The sequence below is a fragment of the Rhinolophus sinicus genome, linkage group LG06, assembly GCF_036562045.2.
Source record: "Rhinolophus sinicus isolate RSC01 linkage group LG06, ASM3656204v1, whole genome shotgun sequence".
Lineage (NCBI taxonomy): Eukaryota > Metazoa > Chordata > Mammalia > Chiroptera > Rhinolophidae > Rhinolophus > Rhinolophus sinicus.
In genome coordinates this window covers 6700214-6727451 of record NC_133756.1, presented here as the reverse complement: position 1 = coordinate 6727451, position 27238 = coordinate 6700214, and the positions used below count along the sequence as shown (strand labels likewise).

At 63.3% G+C, this 27238-nt stretch overlaps 1 protein-coding gene across 3 annotated transcripts in view; it reads right to left on the bottom strand.

The window, feature by feature from the left end:
• Positions 1 to 1969: 1969 nt before the first annotated feature.
• The window catches only part of MEGF6 (multiple EGF like domains 6), a 90946-nt gene continuing 65677 nt past the window's right edge, over positions 1970 to 27238 (bottom strand). For 2 of the 3 annotated variants that reach the window (XM_019757125.2, XM_019757126.2), the window contains exons 3-35: positions 23867 to 23992; positions 22857 to 22979; positions 21502 to 21624; positions 21016 to 21153; positions 20374 to 20493; positions 19876 to 19998; positions 19113 to 19283; positions 18613 to 18744; positions 17723 to 17851; positions 15913 to 16041; positions 15077 to 15211; positions 14866 to 15000; positions 12378 to 12503; positions 11657 to 11788; positions 11453 to 11581; positions 11175 to 11306; positions 10487 to 10615; positions 10262 to 10390; positions 9851 to 9979; positions 9404 to 9532; positions 8966 to 9094; positions 8573 to 8701; positions 8318 to 8446; positions 7998 to 8129; positions 7731 to 7859; positions 7050 to 7178; positions 5818 to 5946; positions 5551 to 5679; positions 5159 to 5287; positions 4925 to 5053; positions 4207 to 4335; positions 2875 to 2922; positions 2438 to 2636 (exon numbers count right to left, since the gene is read on the bottom strand). In XM_019757125.2, coding sequence (XP_019612684.2) covers positions 2572 to 2636; positions 2875 to 2922; positions 4207 to 4335; positions 4925 to 5053; positions 5159 to 5287; positions 5551 to 5679; positions 5818 to 5946; positions 7050 to 7178; positions 7731 to 7859; positions 7998 to 8129; positions 8318 to 8446; positions 8573 to 8701; positions 8966 to 9094; positions 9404 to 9532; positions 9851 to 9979; positions 10262 to 10390; positions 10487 to 10615; positions 11175 to 11306; positions 11453 to 11581; positions 11657 to 11788; positions 12378 to 12503; positions 14866 to 15000; positions 15077 to 15211; positions 15913 to 16041; positions 17723 to 17851; positions 18613 to 18744; positions 19113 to 19283; positions 19876 to 19998; positions 20374 to 20493; positions 21016 to 21153; positions 21502 to 21624; positions 22857 to 22979; positions 23867 to 23992 — 4154 coding nt within the window. In that variant the 3' untranslated portion in view covers positions 2438 to 2571. Of the gene's footprint in view, positions 2637 to 2874; positions 2923 to 4206; positions 4336 to 4924; positions 5054 to 5158; positions 5288 to 5550; positions 5680 to 5817; positions 5947 to 7049; positions 7179 to 7730; positions 7860 to 7997; positions 8130 to 8317; positions 8447 to 8572; positions 8702 to 8965; positions 9095 to 9403; positions 9533 to 9850; positions 9980 to 10261; positions 10391 to 10486; positions 10616 to 11174; positions 11307 to 11452; positions 11582 to 11656; positions 11789 to 12377; positions 12504 to 14865; positions 15001 to 15076; positions 15212 to 15912; positions 16042 to 17722; positions 17852 to 18612; positions 18745 to 19112; positions 19284 to 19875; positions 19999 to 20373; positions 20494 to 21015; positions 21154 to 21501; positions 21625 to 22856; positions 22980 to 23866; positions 23993 to 27238 lie in introns of all 3 variants that reach the window. The other variant, XM_019757124.2, reaches the window with a different exon arrangement.

Here is a 27238-nt window from a genome sequence, read left to right as displayed (position 1 = left end):
GCGAGACTGAGCAACCCTCCCTCCCCCGCTCCGTGCCCGCCCACAGGCCAGACTTTCAGTTGTCAGTTAATATGAATATCTGATTGTCGCACTCACTAGGTCACGTGGGAAGTGTGACTGTCTCATGGCACCTTCCTGGCTTCTTTCTCTTCTTGCTGGAGGGCTTTCTCTGAGCACATTTTCAAGCCAGGTTTCTGTATAGTTACCTGCCAGGGCCTTGGATACCAACAAGAACGTTCACTTTGCTTTTCAGTGATAGTTTAGCAGGATGTAAAATTCAAGTCTGCAGTTGTCATGCAGGGTATGTGTGTGGGGGGGTCGCTGGTCACGCCCCCCACATAAGAACGCAGGACACGGTGAGGCCAAAAAGGAACACCCACGGAATCATAGGTAGGGGAGTCAGACCACTATAGTCTCGCTGGCGGCTGGGTTGGAGACACAGGAAGCAGGAGCCACACGATCTGCAACCTGCCGTCTGCTTCTCTATCAACCAGCCAACCCCACTTGCTAACTGCAATCCACTCTTGCTAGCTCAGCCACCATCTTCTTGCTAACCCCCCATTTGCTGCTAGCGTAGCCGCAGCAGTTATATTAGTGGCCAATGGCTCACTGGTTACAGCTGACGGCCAACTAGCCACAGCTGATGGCCATCCAATCACAGTTGATGGCCATTCACTACCTGAGCCAGCACCTTTGCACGTGAGGCCGAGAGCCTGGAACCTGCACTCCTGGCTCTGTCCCGACACCAATGTTTTTCTTAAACACTTTGCAAGTAACGTCACTGTCTCCTTGATTGGACTGTTTCTCTTATAAAGTCTGATGTCACTCTGCTCCCCATTCTTTTCTCGGATATCTATTGTATTTACTTTCCCCCCTCCTTTCTTCTGCCTCCCTCTCCCGCCTCCAGTTCAAGCTGTTGTTTCTCAGTCTAGTTGTGTAGGACACAGCTCCCTGGCCCCTGCTGGTATTAGGAGCCTTGCGCTCCGCCAGGCTGAGGCTGTCAGTGGCCAGTTGTCGGTCGGCCGCTCACAGCAGCTCATGGCAGCTCTCACCAGCTGCTGGCGACTCACATTGGCTGCCGGCCATTCACGCTGGCTCCCGGCTACTCACACTGGCCACTGGCCACTCATGGCAGCACACGGTAGCCCACAGCAGCTCACGCCAACCTCCGGCTTCTCACAGCCGCCCAGCTCCAGGGAGAGCTGTTGTTCACAATCTTGGCTGTAGAGGGCACAGTTCCCTGGCCCTTGTGGGAATCGAACCGGTGACCTCAGCGTTAGGAACACAACGCTCCAACCGCCTGAGTCACTGGGCCGGCCTTGCATTTACTTTTGAGTCTTAACATGCAGCTCACTAATTCGGCTTCCTCTGCTATCTGTTGTTCACAAGTTGTTTTTAAAGGGATAGGGCTTGCTAGAACCCTCCTTATTTTGCCCAGGTCCTTTGCCCTTGAAGTATCAGCTAGCTGGGCTGGTGTTGGAGGGGAGGGGAGGGGGGCTATAGCTCAGACCCTAAACATCTGGTGTGACAATCTGGGTCCAACCTCTCAGCTGGCCACCCCATCCCTGTGAGCTCTCCACCCCTCACCACTGTTTCTGCCCTGAGGATAGGAGGGGTAGGGGTAGAGGTGGATGGGAGCCTGTGCTGCCTCCACACCACCCCTGCCCTTGGGCCAGCCTCCTCCCCTTGGGGGCCATGCTTCCCACTGCAGGCTCTGGGTCTCGGGCACCTTGGCTGTGAGCCTTTTTAGCAGGCCCATCTGCCTCTGCTTGGGCAGCCCCTGCCCTCCCCCCCGGAGCCTGGGAACCAGGACAAACCCAGCTGTACTTGTTGTCACCCCCATCGCCAGGGAGGAGCAGGGGGCCGAATGGGCCAGGTGTCTGTGAGCCTCCGTAATCCAAGCGCACTCCTGCCGGCGTGCCCAGGAGGCCACCACAGTGGAACCCACACAAAGCAGCACACACAGGCCTCAAGGAAGGGGCCACTCCTTTCTTAACTTACTGGATTTCACAAGGTACCAGAGCCCACCGCCTGGAGGCCCCTCGGGGCCCCGCAGTCCTGAGTCAGGGCTTCCTGGGACAGGGCAGGACACAGCCTTCCAGCACCCAGGGGTGCAGCGGGCACGTCCAGCTGCACATAAATACCATCACATAAATACAGCTGGGCGACACTTCCAGGTAAACAGGCTGAGCTGCAGCAGTCCCAGGGCCTAGCACCAAAGAACCCGCTCGGAGGGCAGGGCCCCACGCCGGCACCTGCACCCACACCTGCCCTCAGTCCCGACCCAGCGGCCCAAAGGGCCGGGCGTCCTCAGCACAGGCGGCCAGTGTGGCTGTACGACCCAAGCCATCCACTCATCTGAGCTCTGTGCAGCTGTGCCCAGTGGGGTCTCCCTCCTCGAGGCCAGACGATCCTTGCAGAGCGAGCGGCTGTGCAGCTGTCCACAGCCCTTGGAGGCAAGGGTTGGGCGAGAGTCCTGGCCCACGGGCATCTCTCCTTAGTTGTCACCAAAGCCCCTGAGTCCCTTTGGCGGCACCCAGGAGGTGGGCCCCGGCAGGGGCTGCCTCTGAGCTAGTGCCGCTCTGCCCTGCTGCGTAGCCCGGGTGCTGGTCTGTGAGGGGTTGTGTGTGAGGCCGCTGCAGGCACAGGAGGAAGCGTGTCAGCTCCAGGCAGGGGGTAAATTCACGCAGCTCCTCCTGTCTCCCGGACCCTCCTCCCAGCTTCCCCCGGCCTCATCTCCAAGGTCCAGATTCAGGAAGACCTGCTGCTCTGCAGGGCTCGGATTCTAATAGTGCTCGAGCCTCATCCCTCCTCTGGCCTCAGTCTGTTGGTGACGGACCAGTGATGCCACCAAATGCCACCCAGCCCCCTTACCTGGGCCCAGGGCTGGGGATGGGATCTCGGAGAGCTGGGGGGGCCCACCTGAAGGCAGACAGACACACTCATGCTAGTGCCTCACCCTTGGGTGAGCAACAGTAATGGGGAACACAGGCCTGCAGGGACCCCACACTCCTATGCAAATGGTGGCGCCTCTCCCTCCCCAAAGGAGAGCTCCCAGCCCTGCCTTGTGCAGGCAGCATGGAGGGTTGGGAGGTGGGACTTTGGGCTGGATGGGTAAGGGCTCCACTCCAGGCCAAACCGGATCCGCTCCAGGGCAGGGGGCGAGGCCCTGCCTGTCAGTCTTCCTCCCTGGCCTCAGGCAGGCAGCATCCCCTCAAACCTCAAGGCTGCCCAGGGCGGGCCTAGGGACTGTGATGCAGTACCAGATCTGACCACTAGGTGCCGCCATGGCTGGCATTTCGTCCTGAGCACCAGCTCTGCAAGGCTGGTGCCAGCTCTCTGGCCTGCCCCAATGCGGGAGACGAGCCCTTCTCACAGCTCTGTAGCTCTGAACAGTTTTGGGTCAGGACTGCTTTGGTGAGGCTCAAAAAGATACATGCATACACAATATCAAGCCCGTGTTTGGGATCCCCAAGCCAAGGACTTCAGTCTGGAATCTGCTCACAGCCTGGCTCCCCCTTCACCTGGTCTGCAGGGCCTGCCCGGCACAGACCCCAGGCCAGCCCCCCACCTCCCTCCATAGACGACATTTCAGTGTGCACACATCCCTTCCCAACACCAGACTGGGGAGGGGGAGCATGCGTACCCCCACAGCCTCAGGGGACTGAGGCCAAGGTACCATCACTGCACCTTGCCAAACCATCTGCGAGTGCAAGCGGGCACACGTGTGTGAAGGCATGCACGCTGGAGGGCACGTGTGTACAGGCATACATGTGATAGAGCACACGTGTGTGCAGACATGCACGCTGGAACACACGGTGCACCGCTGTGCCCTGGGCATGCAGGGCGGGGGTGGGGTGGGGTGGTGGGCTGGGTCAGCCCACCCACAGTGGGTCACCCAGCCCTGCTCATAGGGTCCCATCTGCAGTTAAAGCCCGCCCTTGCCTATCTGGGGCTAGAGGCAGTGGGGCTGCTTCGGGCTGGCAGCATGCCGAGCCCTGCCCCATGGGCTGGTGGCTGGAGGGTTACACTGTGCCCATCAGAAGCCATGTGCATGGACACCATGCTACCGCGTCGGGACGGCCATGTGCTCGCCACTAGCCTGGCCTAGCCAACTCTGTGTGGGGGGGAGGGACAGGGACTCGGCCAGGGGTGGGGCTGGGGCATATTGTCCCCCCCGCCATTCTCCCCAGGAGTCTGGCTCACCTTGCTGGCACATGGGCCCTGTGTAGCCATCCACGCAGAGGCACTGCCCACTGACTGGGTCGCAGGTGGCCCCACCCCCACAGGCACAGGGCAGAGCACAGCCGGGCCCGAAAAAGCCCACTCTGCAGTCTGCAGGAGGGAGGGGAGAAGAGACAGGCCTGAGTGCCATCTGCGTCTGCTCAAGCCAGGGAACCCCAGGCCTTCAGGTCGTGCGGGAACAAAAACCTCAAGCCTCAGTTTCCCTGCCCTGTGAGTTGTCACATGGGAAAGCACCAGCCACTGGGATCCTGCCCAGAATCACAGCCCCGTGTTCCTGCCCAGCCCCGGGACTGGCAAAGGGGGGCCTGAGGGTCAGGAATGCAGCCCCAGGGTCATGTGTGCAACCACAGAGAACAGCCTCCCCCCAGCCCCACCCATGTTGGCAGCTCAGGAAGGTCTCCTTCCCACCTAATGGGGGCCTCTTCATATGACCGCGGCCTCCACCCCAGGGACTCTGTGGGTGGCCTGAGAACAGGGCACAGCCCTGACAACACAAGCAGGAGCTCCATGCTGGGACCCCTCCAAGCAGCTGCCCCCCTACAGGGGGGTGGGATAGGCACAGCAGGGCACCGCGCCCAGACGGGGTCATGGCACAGGTGGGGCTCAACTAATGCAATCAATATTTTCCACTGATGGAGACCCGCAACTGTGCCCCCCACCAGTGGGACCCCAGACTTACCAAGGTCACAGGTGGTCCCCATGCGCCCTGGGGGGCAAAGGCAGTGGCCAGTGACAGGGTCACAGGGTGCGCCACCCTGGCAGTCACACCGCTGGCGGCAGCCCTCTCCGAATGAGCCTGGCTCACACCCTGGTTGGGGGCAGTGGTTTCAGCGTCTCCTTCTGTCCCACACCAGGACTATTTGCGACTGGGGTGAAGGGGTCAGGTGGGAGCACGTAGATGAGGCGTACTCACCCCTCTCGCAGAACTGGCCATGGAAGCCAGCAGGGCAGAGACACTGGCCGCTGACGGGGTGGCAAGGGGCTCCATGCTGACACTTGCACGCCCCCTGGCAGCCAGCCCCATGGAAACCAGGGGGACAGGCTGAGGGAGACTGGGTTAGAGATCCTGCCTCAGTTTACCCAAGCAAAGGACTGGGTTCAGGGGCCTGGGCGCCCCCTTCCTCCCACCCAGGCCTGGCTCTCCCGTCACTGAGTCCCAGCCAGGACTCAGGTGAGAGCCTCACTGGTTCCAGTATGACCCCCAGGGTAAGCTGGGGTCAGGCCTTATCTCATAGGCCCCCATGAGCCCAGGTCAACCCAGATCTGCCTTGGACGCTGGGGCAAGGTCCCCACCCCGTGACTCACAGTGCTCGCAGGCCTGGCCGTAGAAGCCAGGGTCACAATGGCAGGCGCCCGTGGCAGGCTCACAGGTGCCGTTATTGTGGCAAGAGCACTCCAGGAGGCAGGCGGCTCCGTAGCGCCCGGCAGGGCAGGCTGCAGACAGCCAGCACGTCAGTCTCCCGCTGCGGAAGTCAGTCTCCCCCTCGGGCACTAGCCTGATTCAGGGCACCCGGGAGCCGACCCTCCAGCCCTCACGGAGACGTGGCTCTCCCAGCCAGCCTGGACACTCACCCAGCTCACAGTGCAGCCCTGTCCAGCCCAGGCCACAGGAGCAGCTGCCGGTGGCAGCATGGCACAGGCCTCCGTTTTTGCAGGAGCACACGTGCTCACAGTTCATGCCAAACCGATTCTGGGGACAGCCTGGGGACAGAAGCCAGGGGCTGCTCAGAGCTCTGGCCCAGGGCTGGACATGCTCTGGGACACGTCCCCACCAGTTCTGACATTCATTCAACAAACACTTCCTGGGACCTCTCGGGGCCAGTCTCTGCCTTCTGAGCACATGTGTGCCAGGGAGAAACACCAACTGAGTACTGCCCATTCATCCATCCTCTCAATAGGCAAAGGACAGGCCTGAGTCAGGGCTGAGGGTATGTCGAGGTAAAGGGGCCAGGGCCCTCCAAGGGCTTCGAGAGCTTGCCCAGCCAACGGGAGGGGTCAGGGAAGCCTTCCTGGAGGTGGCGGCACTCTGCACAGGTTCATTCTCAGGGCTGAGAGGAGGCCAGGCAGGCAAACTCCAGAGCGCCCCTATTCATAGTCTGAATGACCCATGGCTGCCGTCCTTCCCTGGGGACGAGGACATGGCCTGGCTAAAGCCAGGTCCTGGGGTTTCTGACCCTTGCTGCCACAGGCTGAGAAACAGCAGGTGTTGCCCATCTATGAGAATGATGGGGAGGGCAAAAGCCTCAGACCTACCAGGGGGGCCGGGCTAAGGGGCTGTGGGTGTGGCCATGGGGGCAGCATGTGAACTCCACGAGTGTCCCCAAGGCCATCCATTTCTGCAGCAACGCCTGCGCTCTGGGCCTCCCTGCACCAGGGTCCCCACCCCTGGGCCAGCAGAGAGGCCAGAAGAACCCTGTTCCAAAGGGACATCAGTCAGGTGGCTGGTTCTGTCCGCAAAGAAAACAGCCACCCAGGCGAGGGGGGCTCTGGGTTGGACACTGCTCAGCCTCTACTGGCCGCAGGGATATGGACAAGTCACCTGACGGCCTGAATCAGGGGCCAAAATCAAGGCAAGGAGTAGGGTGGCGTTGGATGGCCCGCTGAACAGAGCAGGGCACTGCTGTCCACACAGACAAGGCCCTCACTTCTTAGCCCGAGGGACCGTTGGTGGGGGGGTGGGGATTCATAGAGGCCGCGGGAGTGAATGTGCCAGGGGACCCACCGCTCAGCACCACCGGCCGGCACCCGTGGCCGATGAGGTGATGCCTGGAAGTGCCCAAGGCAGCAGGCGAACCCCCACTCACCGTGCTCACAGTGGCTGCCGGTCCTCCCTGGGGGGCAGGCGCAGGTGCCGGTCACAGGGTCACAGGTTGCCCCCTGCCCACATCTGCACACATGCGCACAACTGGGGCCGAAGCGGCCCTGTGGACAGGCTGGCGGGAGGAAATGGGAGGGTGGCTGCTCTGGCTGGACCCCCTTCCACCTGCCATGGTGGGACAGGGCAGGGTGGACAGGATGAAGCGGGGGTCTCCCGAGTCTGGCAGACAGGGCAGAGACTGCCTGCCCCCCAGCTTCCAGCAGATCTGGCATTTCCTCTCCCCCCAGCCTCTACTGAGGGCTAGGCCGGCTCTGCAGCTGCAGTGACTCACCGGGGTCGCCACCCCATCCCCTGCAGCCCAGCCAGCACCCCAGACAAGTGGAAAGTCCCCACATGACTCAGGGAAAGGTCTTGTCCTCAGCAGGATGTCCGCAGGCCTTTGCACCGCAGAGCTCCCCCTGCTGGCGGGCATCACCCTCGTCAGGGACACAGCACACAGCTGGGAGGAGCGGGCCTGCAGGGCACCTCCCAGCTTAGCTCAGTCTGGGACCAGCGGGAAGCCTAGAGAGGCGGGCAGTCTGGGGACTGTCCTCCTGGCAGAATGGGTGGTGGGGCGCCGCCCACAGAGGAGCAGGGAGGAGCCACCCGCCCTCACCCAGCTACTCACTGAGGCTGCAGTCTGTCCCCAGGAAGCCAGCGGGGCAGTGGCAGTTCCCCGCGGCCGCGTCACAGGAGCCCCCGTTGAGACATCCACACAACTGCTCACAACCAGGCCCAAAGCGCCCAGGGGGGCACCCTGCAGGGGGAGGAGAGGCCAGCTGCCAGGGGCCGGGGACTGAGTCTGCCCCCCAGTGCAGGGCCTGGCATTCCCCCCCCCACCCTAAATGAGGGCCTTCCTGAGGGTGGCCCCACAGGTGGCCCAGGCAGCACTCACGTTGCCGGCAGCCGGTGCCGTGGTAGCCAGGAGCACACATACAGGCCCCCGAGGCAGGGTGGCAGGCCTGGTTCCCGCTGGGACACTGGCACTTCTGCCGACAGCTGTCCCCAAAGGTGCCAGGTGGGCAGGCTGGGGTGCAGGCAGAGGGGTCAGTCCTGGCCCACCCTGAAACAGGTGCCTCCCGAGTTGCCCCCATGGCCCCCTTGGCATGAGGTTTTGAGGCACAGCTCAGAGGAACATGCAATCTGAGCTTCAGGCCACATCAGGAGGGGCTGAGCCACCCACTGCCCCAGGGCCCACCCTGCTTGGTCACCTACCCTGCTCACAGCCAGGCCCAGTAAAGCCTGGGGGACAGCGACACTCCCCAGTGACGTGGTGGCAGGCAGTACCAGGTGGGCACTGGCAGCGCTGGGTGCAGGCCTCTCCAAACCAGCCATGGGGGCAGGCTGCAGGAAGGCACAGGCCGGGATGGGAGGAGCCTGGGGCCAGCGCAGGCCCCAAGGGCTCACGGAGTAAAGGACCCACCCCCACCGGCCAGTGGGCTCCCAGTGCTGGCAGAGCTGGGGGCTCACCATTATTACAGAGTAAACCCCTCCATCCTGGGGGGCAGAGGCAGGCCCCGGTGACATGGTGGCAGGTGGCTCCCCGCCGGCAGGCACAGCGCTCCTTGCAGTGAGCCCCAAATGTGCCCTCGGCACAGGCTGCAGGACGAGACAGCGGGAGGGCTGAGTCCCCAGAGGCTGGGCTGGGGCCAAACATACCCCACCTCCCTCTGGTGGGCTTCCTGGGCTGAGGCCCTCCCGCTGGGGACCCTGGGGAGCTCAGACAGCAGCCCCAACCCCTATGTACCAACTGACCACCTTGCTGAGGCCCCCACACTCTGGAGTGGGGCTAAGTCCACTCATTGTTGGCCCAAAGGGGCCCTTTGGGCCTCCCTGCACCTGCCCCCAACCGGTCCTACTCACGGCTCTGGCACTTGTCACCGGTCCAGCCAGTCAGGCAGAGGCAGTGGCCCGTGTGCCGGTCACAGAGACCACCGTTGAGACAACTGCAGCTGTGTTGGCAGCCGGCTCCGAAGTGACCTGGGAGGCACTCTGCAGGGCGGGAAGAGGATGGGGTCCCATTTCCCAGGAATAAGTCCCAGGACCCAGGAGACCCTGCCTGACCCGTGCTTCCTGCACCCAGAGCCTCGGATCCCGTGTCCTCAGGAAGGACAGGGAGGGTGCTGGTCACTCCGCAGGCTTGAAGCCACACCCCAGGATGCTATTCCCGCCTCCCCCCAACCAGGGAGCCACCTCTGACCACAGATGGAGGGGCCTGGACCGCGGCCCATTGGCGTGCCAGCCCTGCCTCGCACAAAACCCCCCGGGGCCTCCTCTCTGCCCCGCCAGCCCGGTGCTCACCCTTCTCACAGGCCAGGCCGGTCCAGCCCTCTGGACAGGTGCAGTGGCCTGAGACAGCGTCACAGGAGCCCCCATGCTGGCAGAGGCAGGAATGCTGACAGTTCCCTCCATACAGACCCTCGGGGCAGGCTGGGGGACAGAGAGGGGAGCACCGTGCAGCACCGGCAGCCAGCCCCACATGGGCCTGGACCCCTCCCCAACCCAGGAGGACCCCCCCACCAGTCGTGGGGGGCTCAGCACTGAAGGCTATGACCCTGGGTCCTAAGCGCCCGCCTTCCTTCCCTCTCCCAGGTACTAGGTGCCCCGTGGGGGCGCAGGCCCAGCCCTTCCTGCCCACCCCCTCCAGGTGAGCCCTGCTGTGCAGCCAGCTTCCCACTCCCACATGACCCTGCTCAGCGGGTGAGAAGCAGCACAACACCTGGCCCCAGACTGCTGGGCGGGGCTTACCCTGCAGGCAGGTGGGGCCGGTCCAGCCAGGGCCACAGTGGCACTGGCCGTGGACTGGGTCACAGGAGGCCCCATTGAAGCAGGAGCAGGTCTGGCTGCAATTGTGCCCATAGGTGAGGGCTGGGCAGGCTATAGGAGAGAGGGCGGTCAGGCGTCTGGGGAGACGGACCTGGGAAGGGCTGCAGTAGATCTGCGGCCCCCAGGTCACTGTGGCCACTCTGTCCTACCTGTGGCCTGGGTGTCCCTTGTGGTGGCCACAGATAGGGACCAACATGCTGGCCTCATGGGCAAAGCAGTGTTCCCAAGGTGGCCACCTGGCAGCTTTGTTCAGCCAGGACAAAGCCCAGGAGCGAGCCTGGCACAGTGAACCACAGCCTCCCCAGCACCCAGGGCTGACAGGGCCTCACGCACTCTGGGCACAGCGGGGTCCCCGGCGGCCGGCAGGGCAGAGGCAGGTGCCGCTCACGGCATCACAGGGGGTCCCGGCGGCACAGTCACAGGCTCCATGGCAGTCCAATCCAAAGAAGCCAGCCGGGCAGGCTGTAGGCGGGGGGCGGGGATGGGGAGCCGACCTGGGTCACCAGGCCCCGCCCACACACCTGCCCCCCCGCCCCGGCCTGCCACTCCCTGGCTCACCAAGCTCGCAGAAGGTGCCCCTCCAGCCAGCCGGACAGGTGCAGGCCCCGCTGACGTGGTCACAGGCTGCCCCATGCTCACACTGGCACTGCTGCCCACAGCCCGGCCCGAAGTGGCCCTGGGGACACCCTGAGACACATGGGCCCGGCCCACCATCAGCTGGGGGCAGTGAGCCTGACCCAGTCCTGCCCAGGGCCTCTGCCATCCCAGCAGTGGCCGGAGACCGAGGGGAGGGGACTGGCTCCCTGCCTCAGGGGTGCTGGGCTCAGCCACAGGACTCTGCCCCCATCCCTGCCCAGGTGTGACCTCTGGGAATTCCTATAGGAGGACATGCTCCAGGCCCAGCCCGTACCCACCAACCCAGCCGCTGGGGCACACACTGAATGGCACGGCCCTCGGCCCTCAGCAGCCACCCTCCTCCCTTCTCCAGATGCCAGGTGCCCGTGGGTGTGGCAGGCCCCTCCTCCCCCTGCCTGCTGCTCCAGGGACCTACTGTTGGGCCAGGTGGTGGAAGGGTGGGGCCAGAGCCCACACTGGGAGGAGGAGCTGGGTGAGTTCAGGTGAGGAGGCCACTTCCTTGTCTGGGGACGGGGGCAGGGCTAGAGCCCCTAGCACTTGTATGCACGTGTGCATGTGTGCCCCTGTGGCACACACAGGGGGCACGGCTGTGAGCTGGGTCGGGACTCACGCTGCTCGCACCGGGGGCCCACGTAGCCAGCCTCGCACAGGCACAGGCCGCTGCCAGCATCACAGCTCCCATGGCCTGCGCTGCAGTTGCAGGTGTGGCTGCAGTCAGGTCCCCAGTGCCCGCTGTCACAGGCTGCAACACAGCCCTGTCATCCTGGGCAGGCCTGGCAGAGCTCACGGGCAGCATAGCCAGGCCGGGGGTCGGGGCCTCCTGCCAGCCCCCAAGGTCCCGAGTGGCAGCTTCTCCAGGGGGATGGATGCTGGACAAGGGCCACCTACCTCTCTGGCAGCTGCGGCCGGTCCACCCAGGGGCACAAGTGCAACGTCCAGTCACTGGGTGGCAGAGCCCATCGTTGGCACAGGAGCACCTCATGTGGCAGCCCAGCCCAAACCAGCCAGCTGGGCACACTGCAGAGGAAGGAGGGTGAGCAGTGGGGCCAGGGACCACAGGCAGGGGCGGAGGTCGGGCGGCACAGCACTCACCGTCCTGGCAGCGGCTGCCCGTGTAGCCGGGGTGGCAGCGGCAGGCCCCGGTCTCAGGTTCACAGGCACCATCGTGCTCACACGCAGGGCAGATCTCCTGGCAGCCGAGCCCCCAGCGGCCCTCGGGACAATCTAGTCCCCCACGGCCAGTCAGTCTCCCAGGGTCCTGCTGGGCCTGTCTGGCACAGCACCGAGCCCCGTGCCCAGCAGTGGGAACCGCTGCTCCCATCTGAACCAGCCCAGGGGAGGCAGAGGGGCAGGTCTGAGGAGCTCCCGGCCTCTCCTCGGGCTGCAGTGTGCCACCCCCGGAAGAGGAGTCCCTGGCCCAGGACGGCTCAAAAGGCACAACGTGGGACCCATCAGAGGGGCCAAGGGACCCCCATGCAGTAAAAAGTCACCCTAGAGGGTAAAGCTCAGGCAGGGAAGGGCTGGGGGCTCTGCTGGCCAACCTGTCCCCATGGCCGACAGGTTCCTGGCCCTCTCTAAGGGCACGGCCAGCCAGGGCAGGGGCAGACCCCCATGCCCAGACCCAAGGGTGGCTCAGCAAGGGCTCTTGCAACTGCTATGGACAGACCTCGGGTCTGCAGGACCCCAGGGCTGGTCAGGGCTCCCAGGCACAGCCCAGGACTGGGTTCCCCAAACATGGCCCAGGGTCGGGGCCACACCCAGAGTCGTGCAACACAGGGACGTGAGGGGACCAGAGAACATGCCTGCCACTCACCTGCCCCACAGTCATCCCCAGTCCTTCCAGGTGGGCACAGGCACTGCCCCGTGACCCTGTTGCAGGGGGCCCCCCTACAGGAGCAGGAGCTCGAGCAGTTCACACCAAATGTCCCCGCTGGGCACTCTGCAGAAGGGGGTAGGAGGGGCCTCAGCCATCCCCACAGAGCTGCCCTTCTCCCTCAGGGATCCGCCCACTCACCCCTGCCCTCGTGGGGATGCTGGACACAGCCGGGTCCCATGGGTGACCGGGAAAGTCACAGGAGTGGACAGGGGACGGGGGATACGGGGCAGAGTGGAAGGGGCCGTGGGGGAGAATGGTGAGGGGTGGCCTGGAGGACACAGCCAGGCAGGGCCTGGGGTGGGGCAGGCCAGAGCTGCCAGTCAGGGAGGCTGAGGCTGTGTCAGGCAAGCGGCACCCTAAAGAGTGCCCAGGAATGGGTGGCAGGGCCAGCTCCCCCCTCCCTCCTGCCTCCTGGATCTACCTGGGAACCCTCTGCTGTGTCGCCCCTCCATGTTGCCCCCTACCACTGAGGAGTGAGAGGGTCCTGGGAAAGAGTGGCCCTGGCGGCCTCGGCAGTGGCAAGGCTTCAGGGAAGACTGTGGGTGCCCTGAGCCCCAGCCTGCCCCCCATGAGGGCCTTGCAGAGCCTCTTCCACACGCCCCACACCTGCCCTGACTGGGGGTGACCCAGATAGTGGAAGGCGCCTCCCTGCCCTGGTGCCACGCGGCCCACTCTGATGCTGCTGGAAGGTGTGCACAGCATGTGGAAAGGGTGGCTGCGGCCAACGGTCCACGCCCACACAATCAGCCTGCTGATCACAACACCCCTCGCAGGGCTGACAGCTAGGATGTGCCCTGCCTGGGCTGGGGTGGGCGGAGTCCCAGGCCTGGGGCCTCCCAGGGCCCCGATGGGGGCTCAGGGACAGAGGACACACCCCAGCAAACCTTGTAATGACGGCCCATCCCGAGGGCACCCACCCTCATCCCACCATGGGGCACAGGCACAGCACAAGTGCACATGCTAGATGACGAGGCACAGCTCACACGCATGCAGTGTGCACACGGCACCCACACTGTGTGGGCCAGGGAGAGGCCCGGCAGTGCAGGCTGAAGCCGTCCCACCAGGCCGCAGGAGCCCCCTCTCCGCTAATTGGGGGCAGACGCGTGTTTGGAGCGGTAATATTTTCCAGACCTAACAACAGTGGGGGGGGCCCATCGTTCCTATAAAAATATGTGTGTCATTTCCTGTAGCTCATCCTTAGGGCACTAGAGGCTTTTAAAGAAAAAAGGAAAAGAAAGAATAAAGCCAGCAGGGAAAGGCTGCAGTGAAGCCCTTCCAAGTCTCAGAACACAAGCCGCTGGCATGAGGCTGGGGGTGGTGACGTGCACGTGTGCATGTGTGCTCGTGCGTGTGAGTGGGGGTGGGGCACAGGAGTCAGGGGACAGCGCCGGCCGGCCAGTCTGGCTCACTGAGCGCCTGTGGTGCTTTCACAGACGGGGCTGCTGAAGGTGGTCAGGACCACAGAGCTCTGCGGAGACCAGGGGGTCCCAGCTGGGTTCTGAGCCCCACACGCCCCTCCTGTACGAACAGGACCAAGCGCCCTCAGCAGCGTCATCTCTGGGGTCCCCGGGACCACCCCATGGGGAGAGCTGGCCTAAGTGCAAACAGACCCCTCAGCTCGGGCTAGGCTGAGCCCCCAGGGCCCTCCTTGTTTCCCAGAGGGGATGGGAAGCTAGGTGGCAGCTCTGAGGGGATGGGCCTAAAGTTGGGGGTAGCTCAAGCCAGCTGCCCCCTGGCTATAGTCATGCAGTTACACCACAGCCCCCACTCCAGGCCCTGTCCACCAGGGACCGATGGGTGTGGACGGTGTGTGTGCTGTGTGCCAAGGGAGGTCCAAACCTGCCAGCAGCCACAGCAGCCCAATACTCTCACCGAGGGCTTTTTCCCCCTCTGACCACGACATGCAAATGAGGGGCCGCCAGGCCTCCAGTCTCACCCACGGCTCTGTGCCCATTCACACCACCCCGGGCCTCAGCATCCATGGGGTTCCATCACCACCCACACCCCGGCTGGCACCTCTGGCCCAGACTCTGCTCCCAGCCGGCAACCCCACGAGCAGCTGCCTCTGGCTGGCGGGCGTAGGCCGCCAGGAAGGAGCTCCTGCACCCCAGCTTCAGGACAAGCATGCTCAGTATGTCCTGGGAGGATGAGTGAGTGAGTGAATGATTTTGGAGAGGCATCGAGCGTGTTCTGGGCCAGGCCCTGGCCACACACACTAGCTCCTGCCCAGGCAGCCCTCACAGGGGCACAGGGACAGGCAGACCAGCACGACGAGAACAGGGACATGGCAGGTAAAGGTGTCGACCTGGGCCAGGCAGCCTGCAGGGCTGACTCAGCCTCCAGCTCACCGTACTTCTGGTGCCCAGCGCCCAGCTCAGGTCCGATGGCCCGCACCCCACCCAGCCACCAGGGGCCAGCCACTCACCTTGGTCACAATCCTTCCCTCGGTAGCCAGCAGGACACTGCTTCCCACACTCGCCACTGACAGGGTCACAGGCCAAGCCCGCGGGACAGACACATGCCTGCCGACACCCCGGCCCGAAAAAGCCAGGCTCACACTCTGCAGGGGGTGAGGAGAGAGGGGCCTGCGGGGTTCAGCCGGCCCCAGGGGCAACCCCCCACCCCCCCACACTCACCGTCCTGGCACCGCTCGCCCCTGAAGCCCGCCTTGCAGGAACAGCTGCCATCCCTCCTGTCACACGCCCACGTGTTCCGCTGCTCGCACCTGCATTCCTCAGAGCAGCCTGGCCCGAACGCCCACGGCGGGCAGGCTGCACCCACAAAACCATGAGGAGCCTGCCGTCTGCACGCACCAGCACCCCCCCTCCCAGTCCCAGGGTTTCAGCCCATTTACTGGGCTGTGTCCCTGGGACCTGGCACAGAGGGGGCACTCCCTGCCCCAGCCAGAGAACCAAGCCACTGCACCCATTCTATACACAAGAAACAGGGTCTCAGTGAAGTTCACGAGTTCGCCCTGGGTCACCCCACTTCCAGCTAGGACACTCTTGGGGTCCCAGTGTTCTCTCTTCTGAACAGTCCTTTTACAGATTGTGTAAAGAGCTGCTGGGACGAAGCCCCTCATTCACCCGTCCCTGTCTCCCCTCCCCGGGTGTCTGTGGCCCAGGGAGGGGTGACCCCACTGGGGACTCAGGACTTGACCTTGCCTCCCGGAAACTCCAAAGGCCAAGATGAGACCCGTGCCCCAGGAGCTTCTGAGAGAGGCCTGCCATCTCCCTGATTTGAGCTAGGGACTGCCCACCCAGACGCCCCAGAAGCCGTTGGCGGTCCAGAGGATGTGGCCTTGAGACCCCAGACCTGGAGAAGACCCCACATCCCAGCCGGGGGACCTCACTGAGCCCCTGTGTCCTCATCTGCCAATGGTGAACAAACCCAAGCTGGATTGGGGACCAGAAGGCACGGTATCAGTGCTCGGCCCCTCGGCCCCGGGCAGCCAGCGGGCAGTGGGACTTACCCAGGTGGCATAAGCGGCCGTAGAGCCCTGGGTCACAGAAGCAGGCTCCATAGAGGCGGTGGCAGTGGCCCTGGTTGTTACAGTTACACTTCTTGTGGCAATATTTGCCATAGAAACCCTTGGGGCAGCCTGGGGGAAAGTGGGGCCTCGTGAGTGCCCACCGCGCATGGCCCCCATGCCCAAGGAGACATTCTGGGGGGCTGCAGTGCCCAGCACGTGAGCCAGCAGTGGCCTGGGCCATCGGGGCATGGCCAGAGGGTTCGGGGCCCACCAGCAGCCTGAGGACCCAGCATCCCACACAGGCAAGGAGCCAGGGGATGGGTGAGGCACCATGAGGTCAGGACAGCCATGAGATGAGCCCATGGACGTGGCCAACAGCCCTGGCTGGCCTGTCCTCCCCAAGGTCTATGGCCTGGATGGTGGCCAGAGCGGGAAACCAAGCACATTGTCCAGCACACACGTGGCATGTGCACAAAGACCTCATCCCAACCTCCTGTATCGGACCCACATCTATAACGTCCTGACTTCTGTCCCTCGGTGGTCCCTAGCCTGACCTCCAGACCTCAACAAGGGAAGGACACACAGCTCCAGCTGGCCAGGGTCCTGGGCCCCAGCTCAGGGGCCGTCCTGCCTACGGAAGGCTTACAGGGGGCTAGATGGTGACCCCGAGATATGCCCGTGTCCTAATCCCCAGGATCTCCAGGTAGGACCATGGATTACCTAAGCCGGCCGAAATCCAACAGGTGTCCTTAGAAGAGAAAGGAGAGGGAGGATGGAGATGGGAAGACGGAGCAGGGACTGGAGGGACCACAAACTCAGGGACACCTAGAGTCTAGGGAATGAACTCAGGGGTCGAGGAGCCCTCCCGCCCCTGAAAACTAGGCTGCCAGGCCTCTCCTGGGACTAACCTCAAGCTCACCTGCATAGTACATGTTACCCACAGGACCCCAACTGAGAACCACGTCTCCAGGAAGCCACATGACATCACAAGCAGAAGCACTAAAATGCAGACCCTTTACCTGCCTGGAGTCCTTGGGGTCCACTCAGGGCCCGTCACACAGGCAGCTTCTAACAGGCAGTGGATTTCTCAGCCCTCAGCAGAACAGAAAGGGAAGGTTGGAAGGGAAGAAAGGCAGGGAGGCTGACAGAGCCAAGGCCGAGCAGAGGGAGGAGGAGGAGAGCCCTCACAGCTGCCCAAGACTTTGAAACCTGCCCCTCGGACCTCATGGGCCACCCCCAGGCACTGTGGATGGGGCCTAGGGATTGCTAGCATCCACTTGCTAAAGCAGGAAGTTCTCGATACATTAGGTACTTCTCTAGCAAGAGAGGCAGAATTTTAAAGGTCTGAAGGCTTAAAGATGAAGCATTAGTCACCTGAGAAAGTTATCTATGTGGACTCTCCAATTCCTCCAGAAATGTTGACACTTCCAAGTTAGAAAGGACATACTGTCATTCCATGTGGCCATGGGCCCAGGTGTGATCCCTTCAGCAAATCCCACCCAGCTACCATATAGCTCTACTTGAATGCTTCCAGGAATGAGGAGCTCACTACCTATCAAGGAAACCCATTCCAAAAGTGCTATTCTTCTCTCAAGTCCTCACCATCTGCTATCAGTTAGGTCCCAGGAAAACTAGCAAACAATGAAAAATCAATGTTTCTCTTAAGAAACGGCCTCATCCATGTTGTTAGTTTCCCCACTCCTGTGGAAGGAAGGAGACTAGGAGAAAGCTGGGAGGGGAGCTCAGACGTGGTGCCTCCCACTCCCATCCACCCCAGGGACAATCCCAGGCACAGAGGGACTGCACCCACCATCCTCACAGTGAGCTCCACTGACACCTGGAGGGCAGCGGCAGGCCCCTGTCACAGGGTCGCAGGTCCCACCATTCTGACAGCTGCAGGAAGAGCTGCAGTTCTTCCCAAAGGTGTCTGAAGGACAAGCTGCAGGGGGTGACAGGGAAGCAGAAGGCCACGGGCCTCAGAAGGACTCGGGGCCCAGAAGCCCCTCTAGGGACACTAAGACACCCTCCTGAGGTTTAAACCACCCAGTTCAAAAGCAATGGCCCAGAGCAACAAGCATGGCACTCGTGGTCCACGTCACTGCCCATACTCAGGAGAGACATCACCAATCGATTGCCACATCCTCTCCCACTGAATTCCAACACATCCACCCTCCCCACCAGGACTTGCAACAGGCAGACCCTCAGAGACAGTCACTACAGCCCTGAAACCAGGTCATCCCCGGTCTGGGGTCGTTGGGCAGGGAGTGGCGCAGGCTCTAGATCGAGGCTGGGAGAGCAGTTTTCAAATGTACTCTAGCTACCAACGTGCTGTGGGGCCTGGGGAAGCCGCTGCTCCCACTGGAACACGGCATGACTGGTCCACCCACCAGCTCTTCATCAGACCCTTCACTGTCTCAGTTGTCAGCTTGTCACGGGGCCCCCGTCGACTATAACATCTCTGAGGGGCAGACCACTGGCCCTGCTAGCTCCCTCCCCGCACCTAGGTTGGTGCCTGGCACAGAGCAGGCAGAGGTAGATACTGAATGAATGAGTGAGTGAACGAGAGAATGGATGGATCCACGTGGACCGCCCTGCCCAGGGCTGGTGAGGACCAACCTGGATGGGCTGCCCATGGGTCCTGGGGCTCTCAGGCCCCGTCTCCATCGCCCCCCCCACCAAACCCCAGCACAGCAGCCTCACTCTCGTTGCAGACGAGCCCGGTCCAGCCTGCAGGGCAGTCGCAGCCGTCCAGGCCCGGGAGGCAGGCGCCTCCATTCCTGCAGTCAGCACAGGTCAGGCTGCAGTCTGGGCCGAAGGAGTCATCCAGGCAGACTGGGGGCAGATGGAGACGGGCCTCAGATCCCCCTAGCTCAAGGGCGCAGGCATCGGCTCTGGCCCTTAGGCCCGAGAAGGGGGCACCAGGGACGTCCTCTGCCCATGAAAGACCCCAATGGGTGAGGCGGATGGTGGGAGCCAGATGCCAGGGCCTGGAAGGGCCCCAGCTGGGGAGCCTGGCACCCGGTCCAGCCCAGGCTCAGGCCCGGACACACTGTGCAAACTGCGCAAGAGGCTGGACACTCAGCCTTGGTCAGACGAGGCCTTTGCAGGGATCCTTCCTCAAGCCCCAAACCTAAGGGTGGCCCGAGGGGACACCGGCTGCCTCCCTGGGAGCAGCAGCCTGGGCTGGCACTGCCTCTCACCAAACTTCTCCGCCAGCATGTGTTCGCCCCGGGCCTCCGCCTCTTCCTCCTCGGCGCCCATGTAGTCGTCCTGGAAGAGGTGGGGCACCTGGTCCCGCAGCACCGAGACGTGTGGGAGGGGCCGCACGAAGGGCAGCTGGCCGTCCAGGTCCACCTCGGCCACCTCCAGGGCTGGGCAGCACACAAAGGCCCCTTAGCCCCGGCTGCCCACCTGGCCTCGGGATGACTCCCCTGGCCCTCGGTGCCCGAGCCAGCTCAGGGCCTGAGCCCCACCCCAGGGCCCCCACTTACAGCCCCCCAGTGCCCCTCCTTGCCCTGGTCTTCAGTGGGGGGAGCGGGTCCCAGCTGCTCTCCTGTCTCTACTTCTCTGGACAGACAAGGCTCCGGGTCTTGGGGACTGACCTGTGTCACATCTGTCCCAGCTCCAGCCTAGCTCCCACCCTGGCTCTAGGGCCCCTGAACATGGAGGGGGACGCGGGGGCAGGATTGCTCTCTGCTCCTCTGGACAGTCTTCTGTCCTGAGATGATGTCCCTTCTCTCACCTGGGCTGACCAGAAGCTGGACGACCGAGACCTGAGTGACACTCTGCCCCGCGGAAACACCTGTCTGACCAGGCCCAGGCCCCCACCCTGCTGCCCCTGGCCTGTCCCACAGCAGGAGGCTGGGCTAATGTGAGACCCAGCCAGCCAGGAAGCTGGGTGCCAAGAAGGCAGTGGGCACGGCGCTCCGGGAAGGAGTCCGGTGGTGACAGGTGGCGACTCACGGGTACAGCCCCTGCGGTCCTCGTCCAGCCGGAAGCCAGCCTCGCAGGAGCACTGGAAGGAGCCGGCCAGGTTGGTGCAGTGGTGCTCACAGCCGCCTCGGCTGGACGCGCACTCGTCCACATCTGTGGGCAAACCCGGGCGGCTGGGGCCAGTCCTGCAGAGCTCGGGGGCTCGGGAGGCCCCTACTGTCCAGCTCTGCCTGCTGGACTGAGGGCCAGTGGCCATGCTCACTGGGTGATGCCCCTGCCGCAGCCCACAGTCAGAGTGACAGTAGACGCGTGGCCTGAGGGAGGCCAGGCTGGGAGCAGCCAGGGGTGCCAGCCCCATCCCGTGAGAGACCAGTGACCACAGGCTGGAGAGCAAGCGGGCAGATCCGGACAGCCCTTCAGACAGCAGGGGCTCAGCCAACACCCAGAGCACAGGGCAGGGCCAGAGCCAGCCCCAGGCCCTTTCTTAGGGTCACCCCACTCCTCTGCTGCCCCGCTGTCCCCACTCACCCTCACACCCGCAGCCATCAGGGCTGAGCTGGTAGCCGGCATAGCAGCTGCACTCGTACCCGCCAGGGCTGTTGGTGCAGACCTGCTGGCAGCATGGTGAGTCGGCACAGTCGTCAACGTCTGAGGGCACACACAGGAGCCCGCTGGCACCCAGGCACAGCCCACGTGCACACCCCGCCCACACCCGCCACTGCACGCACTCCCACACACCATCCACAGGCCCCCACATTTGGTCTTAGTCCTGCAGACACAGACACCCACAGGACACACGTCACAGCCCCAGGGCCACCCCACCTGCTGTGAGGGCCAGACTGGAGGTGGGGGTGGGGAGCCCATCTTGGAGGCAGGGTCTCCTTGTGGGGGGAGGACCCCCACACACCACAGCATGTGGGACATTTAACTGACTGAGCTGAGCAGGAGGAAAGGACGCCGATGGGGCCACTGTGGGGGGGGGATGCTCAGGGGGTCACCATGCTGCCTGCCACCAGGGCCCACCCTCCGACCGCCCCCTGGCTTGGGGCAGAGAGCGTTGGGTGTGACAGGAGAGAGCTTCTGTGTCATGGCGTCAAACCAGTCTGCAGACTTGGGCAGCTGTGAGCCCCAGGGTTGGGGCGTGGGGCGTCTGGAAGGAGCCGCTCGCACCCACACACGTCTTCTGGTCCTCGTGCAGCTCGTAGCCCCCGGGGCAGGTGCACAACGGCCCCCCGCTGCTGTGGCTGCAGCCGTGGGAGCAGCCGCCATTGTTCGCCTCGCAGCTGTTCACAATCTCCATCTCAATCCCTGAGACGAGACCCGCCACCAGGGACGTGGGACAGGGTCTGGGGTGCCACCGGCCACTGGGCGTGGTCCTCCCCGACCCAGCAGCCAGCCTGGGGCCCCCAGTCCCACTTCGCTGGGAAACAGGCAGCACGGGGCTCCTGGGCCAGGAGGCTCTGGAAGCCGCTGCCGTCCTGTCCTCCGAGGGCCCACCCGCATCCCCCACACCCATCACTGCCCTTGATTGACAAGGAAGTCCTGGCCCTCGGCCAAAGCAAGCTGGCAGCCCATGGGGGCCTGGGAGCCACGTTGTGGCCCCCAGACACCTCCACGCCCTGGGGTGCCCATGCCCACCGCCCACTGTCCACTCACTGTAGCACTGCCGGCCATCGGCCCCCAGTTCGAAGCCTGTGAAGCACACACACTTAAAGGACCCGTGAGTGTTGAGGCAGCTGTGGGCACACTGGGCCATCCCCGTGGCACATTCGTCCACATCTGGATGGGAGAGGTCAAGAGGAAGAGCTCTAGGCTGCTGGCCTGGGAGAGGCACCCCCAGGGGTGATGCCTTAGCGTGGAGGGGACCCCACTGGGGCCGGGGTTCATGCCCCCAGTGCCAGGAGAGGGCCCACCGCATGCCCTCTCCCGCCTTCCCATTCTGTGGCACCAGGACGAGGGCCGGCCCCTCTGAGCATCGGTATTTTCATCAACAAGCTTCCAGTGCAGAAGCACACTCCCTCCCAGCAGGGACAGCACAGCTACAAGTTGACTCTGGCAGCAAGGGCTCCACCTGTCTGAGCCCATGGTCCCTGGCTGTGCCCTCTCCAATCCCACTGGGCCTGGCCCAGGAGGGGCCTTTTCGCTCCTGCCTCTGGAGCCAGAGGGAGAAAGTGCCCGGCAGCTGACACTGGCATGCGGTTATCAGCACTGGCCATCAGGATTGGGTCCCAGTGTCCCCACCACAGCTTTGGTCACGCCGCCTGATTCCCTGGGATGAAGCTGACACTCAGCCCTGTCTCCCGCTGTGCCTGCCAAGCCACCTGCATGCAGAGTGACATTGGACAGGATTCCTGGGTTGGTGATGCGTGGAGCTGTGGGGCTTCCACACCTGCAGCCTGTCCCGCAGATGGCCACCTGGCAAGACACACACAGACCCCTCCCCAGGCTGCTCCTGCAGAGCTGTGTGTAACAGGGAGGAGTGGGGACATGCCAATGTCCTGCCAGGGGGTGGCTCACCAACCCGGCCCAGCGCCCAGCGGAGGCCCCTGCAGCCGGGGATGTGGGCACGTGGTCCAGAAAGCGGCCCCTGCTGGGATCTGGGTGACTGACCATGGACACCAACCACCACAGAGACAACATGTGAGATGTCACCCAGGCTCAGGGTCACGCTTCTTCCCCTTTTCTCTCCCTTATCTCTTTTGTTTCCCTAACAAGCAGGTCTTGCTTGGGTGATATCAGAAATATTTAAAAGTGAAACACAGCTAAAGTCTCCCACTTGCTGCTGCTGCCGAAATCAGGCTCTGCCTGGAAGCAGCCCCTCGAGTGTGTTCCGGCCCCTCCTCCCAGCCCCAGGCCCCCAGCAGCCCAGATGAGCGCGGGCCACCCCAGGCCAGGCCTGTTCCCACAAGGCCAAGTGCAGTAGACGCAGCAAGGCAGGCCCAGTGGGACCTGGGCCCCTCCTCAGCCGACCCTGGGGGGGGGGGCACCAGGGCACAGGGAGGCCGTCTTACCTTCGCAGGCCTTGCGGTCCGCAGCTAGCCGATAGCCCACATGGCACTCACAGTGGGCAAGCCCCCGGAGCGCCTGGCATGTGTGCATGCAGCCGCCATTCCGGTCTGCACATGGGTTTCTCCCTGCAGGCATGGGACCGGAGGGAAGAGAGTAGGGGGGGAGGTGGGGAACCCTGGCAGATTCAGGGCACCTGGCCTCTTGTGAGGCTCCACCTGGCGCTCTCGCCCCTCCCTCCATATCCAGTCTGACAGTGGAGCAGTGGGTCTCCCTCCTCCCAGATGTGGGCGCCCCGGAGACACCCCTGAGAACAGAGCAGGGTGCCAGCCTATTCCTCCCCAGACTCTCCTTGGTGGAGCCAGGTGCCAGTAGCTCCCCCAGCCCTGGGACCCTGTGCCACTATGCACCCACTGCTGGCCTGGCCCCTCAGACCCACCATACTCAGTCTTGGCCTGGGACCCACGAGGCCAGCCTGGGGGTGGAGGGCGTATCTCAGCACCTGCTCCACCCCACCCCTCATCTTCATGTCTCAGGGGGACCCCTGAGCCTACTCCACCCTCTTCATCAGCAAAGCCCTTCCTTCCCTGACAGGCAGCCCAAGACCCAAGGGCAAAGTGCCAGATGGAGCTTGGCCTGCCTCCCCCACCGAGGGCCAGGACGTGGGCCCCACATTCCCCGCTGAGCCCAGGGTGCGTCTCAGAACGAAGGACCACACAGGACGCCCCTGTCCTGAGCTTCCTGCCCCCACAGAGGTGTGATTCCAGAGCACAGCCTAAGGAGCTTCCTCCCTGACGCCCGCCAAGAGCCTGGCGATGCCCGCCGCCCCTCAGCAGCCCCGGGGGCCCTGCCTCCCTTGAGCACCCTTGCAGCCCCAGCAGCCAAGCAGGGAGGTGCCTACTGCCTCTGTCCCTGGCCCAGGCTCAGGCTACAGGACTCCTGGGCAGGTCTGTGGGTGCGTGGAGCATGGGAGTCCCAGCCCCGTGCCCCCTCCTGAGGGCTGGTGCACACTCACGGACGCAGCGCTTGCCATCCTCCTGCAGCTGGAACTCAGGCCGGCACTGGCAGCGGTGCTGGGTCACTGTGAGCTGGACACAGTCGTGCTGACAGCCACCGTTGCCCATGGCACAGGAGTTGATGGCTGGGACATGGAGAGGAGCCCATATCAACACAGGAGGGTGGCACGACCGAGGGGCTCCATGGAACAGAGGCTGGCACGTGACCAGTGCTTGCAGGAAGCCTCCAGGACCATCCAGGACCCCCAGGGCCACTCAGAGCCTCTCCTCCTTTCCATTTCTGTCCCAGAAATAGGGGCTTCAAAGGGTGACAATGTTCCTATATGGTTCCCAGGCCTGGCTTTGCTTCTCAGGCCTCACACAGGGGATGCAGGACCAGAGTCCATCTCTGGATGCCCTGCCCAACCTGCCCCAGGACTGGACGTACAGGCGCTGCAGAGCAGACAGCCCCTCTGTGGAGGCCGGATGCCACCCAGCACAGAATGCAAAACACCAGGGCCCCGCTGAGAACCAGGGTGTCCAGGGCTCAGAGGCTGAGCAGGCTGAGAGGCTCCCTGGAGGAGGCAGCAGGCCAGCAAGGGGTGGTGGGGCCCAGACATTCCACTATCTTGGTCGGCAGGCCAGGGCAGAGGCTCCTGACGGACCAGTACAGCTCCTGTCCACCCCAGACCGGGCCCCACCCCACACCTGACCTCACACAGGCCCCACTCTAACCAGAGGCCATAGGGACAGCACTGGGTGAGGCCACAGAGCCAGGGACCTACGTCCCAGTCCCAGGACAGCGGCCCAGACCTTCACACTCAGGTGCCTACAGGGCAAGGCTCTGCCAGGTCAGGCTGGCCAAGTGGGTGCCCATGTACTGAGTGGATGGGCAGGGCCGTGCCCGGGTGGGAGGTACTGAACAAGGCTGGGTGCCCAGGGTGGGCGATGAGCTCCTGGCAGCCCCATCCAGTCTCTGGCAGTGGCCTCGTGGTTAGGGAGCAGTCAGCCCAGTGCTCTGGAGTAAACCTGAGTCCCATTATTAAAACACTGGGACTGCCGGGAAGCAGGGCTTCACCCGAGATGCCACCTGTGCTGTCATCACAGACTCTGGGGGCTGCCGGCCTCGGGGTGAGTTTGGGAGGGAGGCCACTGGTTATTTTGCATATGTCACCAAAGCAGGAGAGCAGGAGCTGGGGCCAGCAGAGCTGGGCACAGCCGTGGCATCCAGACGCAGAGCATGGGCATGGCCTCAGGGCTCTTGGGAGGCTGGGCCCACACTCTCTGCCAGAAGCAAGTATATTTGAAAAAGCCAAACACAGCACTCATGAGGCTGTCCTGTTCCCCACGTGGGGTGAGTGGATGCGGTGCCTGCGCTGAGGGTCCCCTCCTGGGGCCAAGCCAGCCCTGGGTTGGGGGGATGCCACCCAGGGGTGGCAGTGAAGGCTCTGTCTCCTGGCCATACCTAGCCCTGGCTCATTCAGGAGGAGGAGCAGCAGAGACACGAGGCCCGGGCAGTACTGAGGCAAGCAGGACGGCCACCACATCACGTCCCCGTCAGCCTCTGAGAGCCTTCCCCACCCACCTACCCCCGCCCCCCGAGTCTGGCCTAATGCCCAAGGCCCCGCCTGCCCCACCTGAGACAGCTCTGCTTATGCCACTTCCATCACTCCAGAGCTTTCCCAGCATGGCCCGAGCCAGCACCCCCTACCCTCCCAGGACCCTGTCTGTTCACAACCCCAGCCGCACTGAGGACTCGTAATAGGAACCAGCAGTGCTCCCTGGCAGAGCAGGCAGGCTCCCAGAGACAGGGGCTTGGAGCCCAGGGCAGGGGGCCAGCTGGGCAGGCACCGCCGCTGAAAGGAGGACCCTGGGAGCTGTGGCAGGGCTGGAAAGAAGCCCCTCCAGACGGGCAGAGACTCTGAGATGGGCCCAGGAGCTATCCGACACTGGGCCCACCAGAGCCCCCCGAGGGAGGAATCACAGGCAGCTGGTGCAGATGGAGGGGCTCCAGGCAACCCCGTCAGCCTTGCAGCCTCCCGAGCCCACCACTCGCTGCTCTGCTGTACACGTTCTAACATTCCAGACGCTCCCAAGCTGTGCACAGGAGGGAGCTGCACCCAGTGCCATCTTGGACAGCTTGTGCCTGGATTCCCGGAATGCTCAGCCAGGCAGACTTTCCCAGGCGCCGGGCTGTGCAGCTCAGGAAAGGGCCAGCTGCCATGTGACCAGTGCCAGAGCTGGTGGTGATGTTTCTAGGCCCCACAGGTCACCCATGTCCCAGTGACCCCTGCCCATCAGAAGATGGGAGATTAGGGGACTCCACAGCCCCTAAAGGGCTGAAAGCTTATGGCCCCCCTAAACTCAACCCCAATGTGCCTATATTTGGAGGTAGGGCTTTCATTGGAATTAAGGTTAAATGAAGTCATAAAGGTCTGATCCCATAGGAAGAGGCCCTGATCCCATAGGATTTGTGTTCTTATAAGAAGAGACATGAGATCTCTCCCTTTCTGTCTCTCTCTCCACCACGAGGAAACAGCCAGAGGGGCAGCCAGGAGGAGAGCTCTCACCAGGACTGAACTGGCTGGCCAGCACCTTGCTCTGGGACTTCCAGCATCCAGAACAGTGAAAAATAAATGTCTGTTGTTTAATGACTAGTCTGTGGTGTTTGTTACAGCCACCTGAGCTAACTAATACACCCTCACTCCCCAGTTTGCAAATTCCAGCCAGGGGACTGCAAGTTCTAATAGAGCTGGGCTGCAACTCCACCTTCTGCCAGCAGGAGCCGCCCTACTTAGGAGCCTCAGGTGGGAGGCATCCAGCTTGTCAAGGGAAAGGGACCTCACTTGAGCGGGAAGCTGGACATCTAGAAAACAAGAGTCCTACAGGGTGGGGGCCCCACTCTGCCTGTGCCATCAGTTCTCCGCTCTTGGGGGTGCAGGTGGCAGCACCTGAGACCTGGGCATGTATGTGGGCTGGAGCCCAGTGTCAGGTGCATCCGGTGCCATGGAGGAAATAGCAGGTGGGGCGGTGGATGGCTGACCTCGAGGGTGGCTCTGCTGGCACGGCCCTGGCCCCCAAGCCAGCATATTGGCCAGCCCAAGCTAGTCAGCTAAGGGGCCATGTTGTGGCAGGCTGGCCAGCAAGAGAATAAGCCTGTCAACAGAGGGTCAAACCCACCCGCTCCCTCTGCTCCAGCCTCCAGACCAGCCCGATGGTTGCAGGGCTGGCGTCCTGGGGTTTGTAATTACTGCCCTCAGACTAGTTCGGTTTCTAGAACCCAAGAGCCTCACACCACGTATGGTCAGTGGCCATCCGCAGCCCTTCCTTCCAGAAAGCCCACTGTTGGGGCAGGGCCAGCCTGGCAGGGTAGGAAGGGGGTGGCCCGCTTG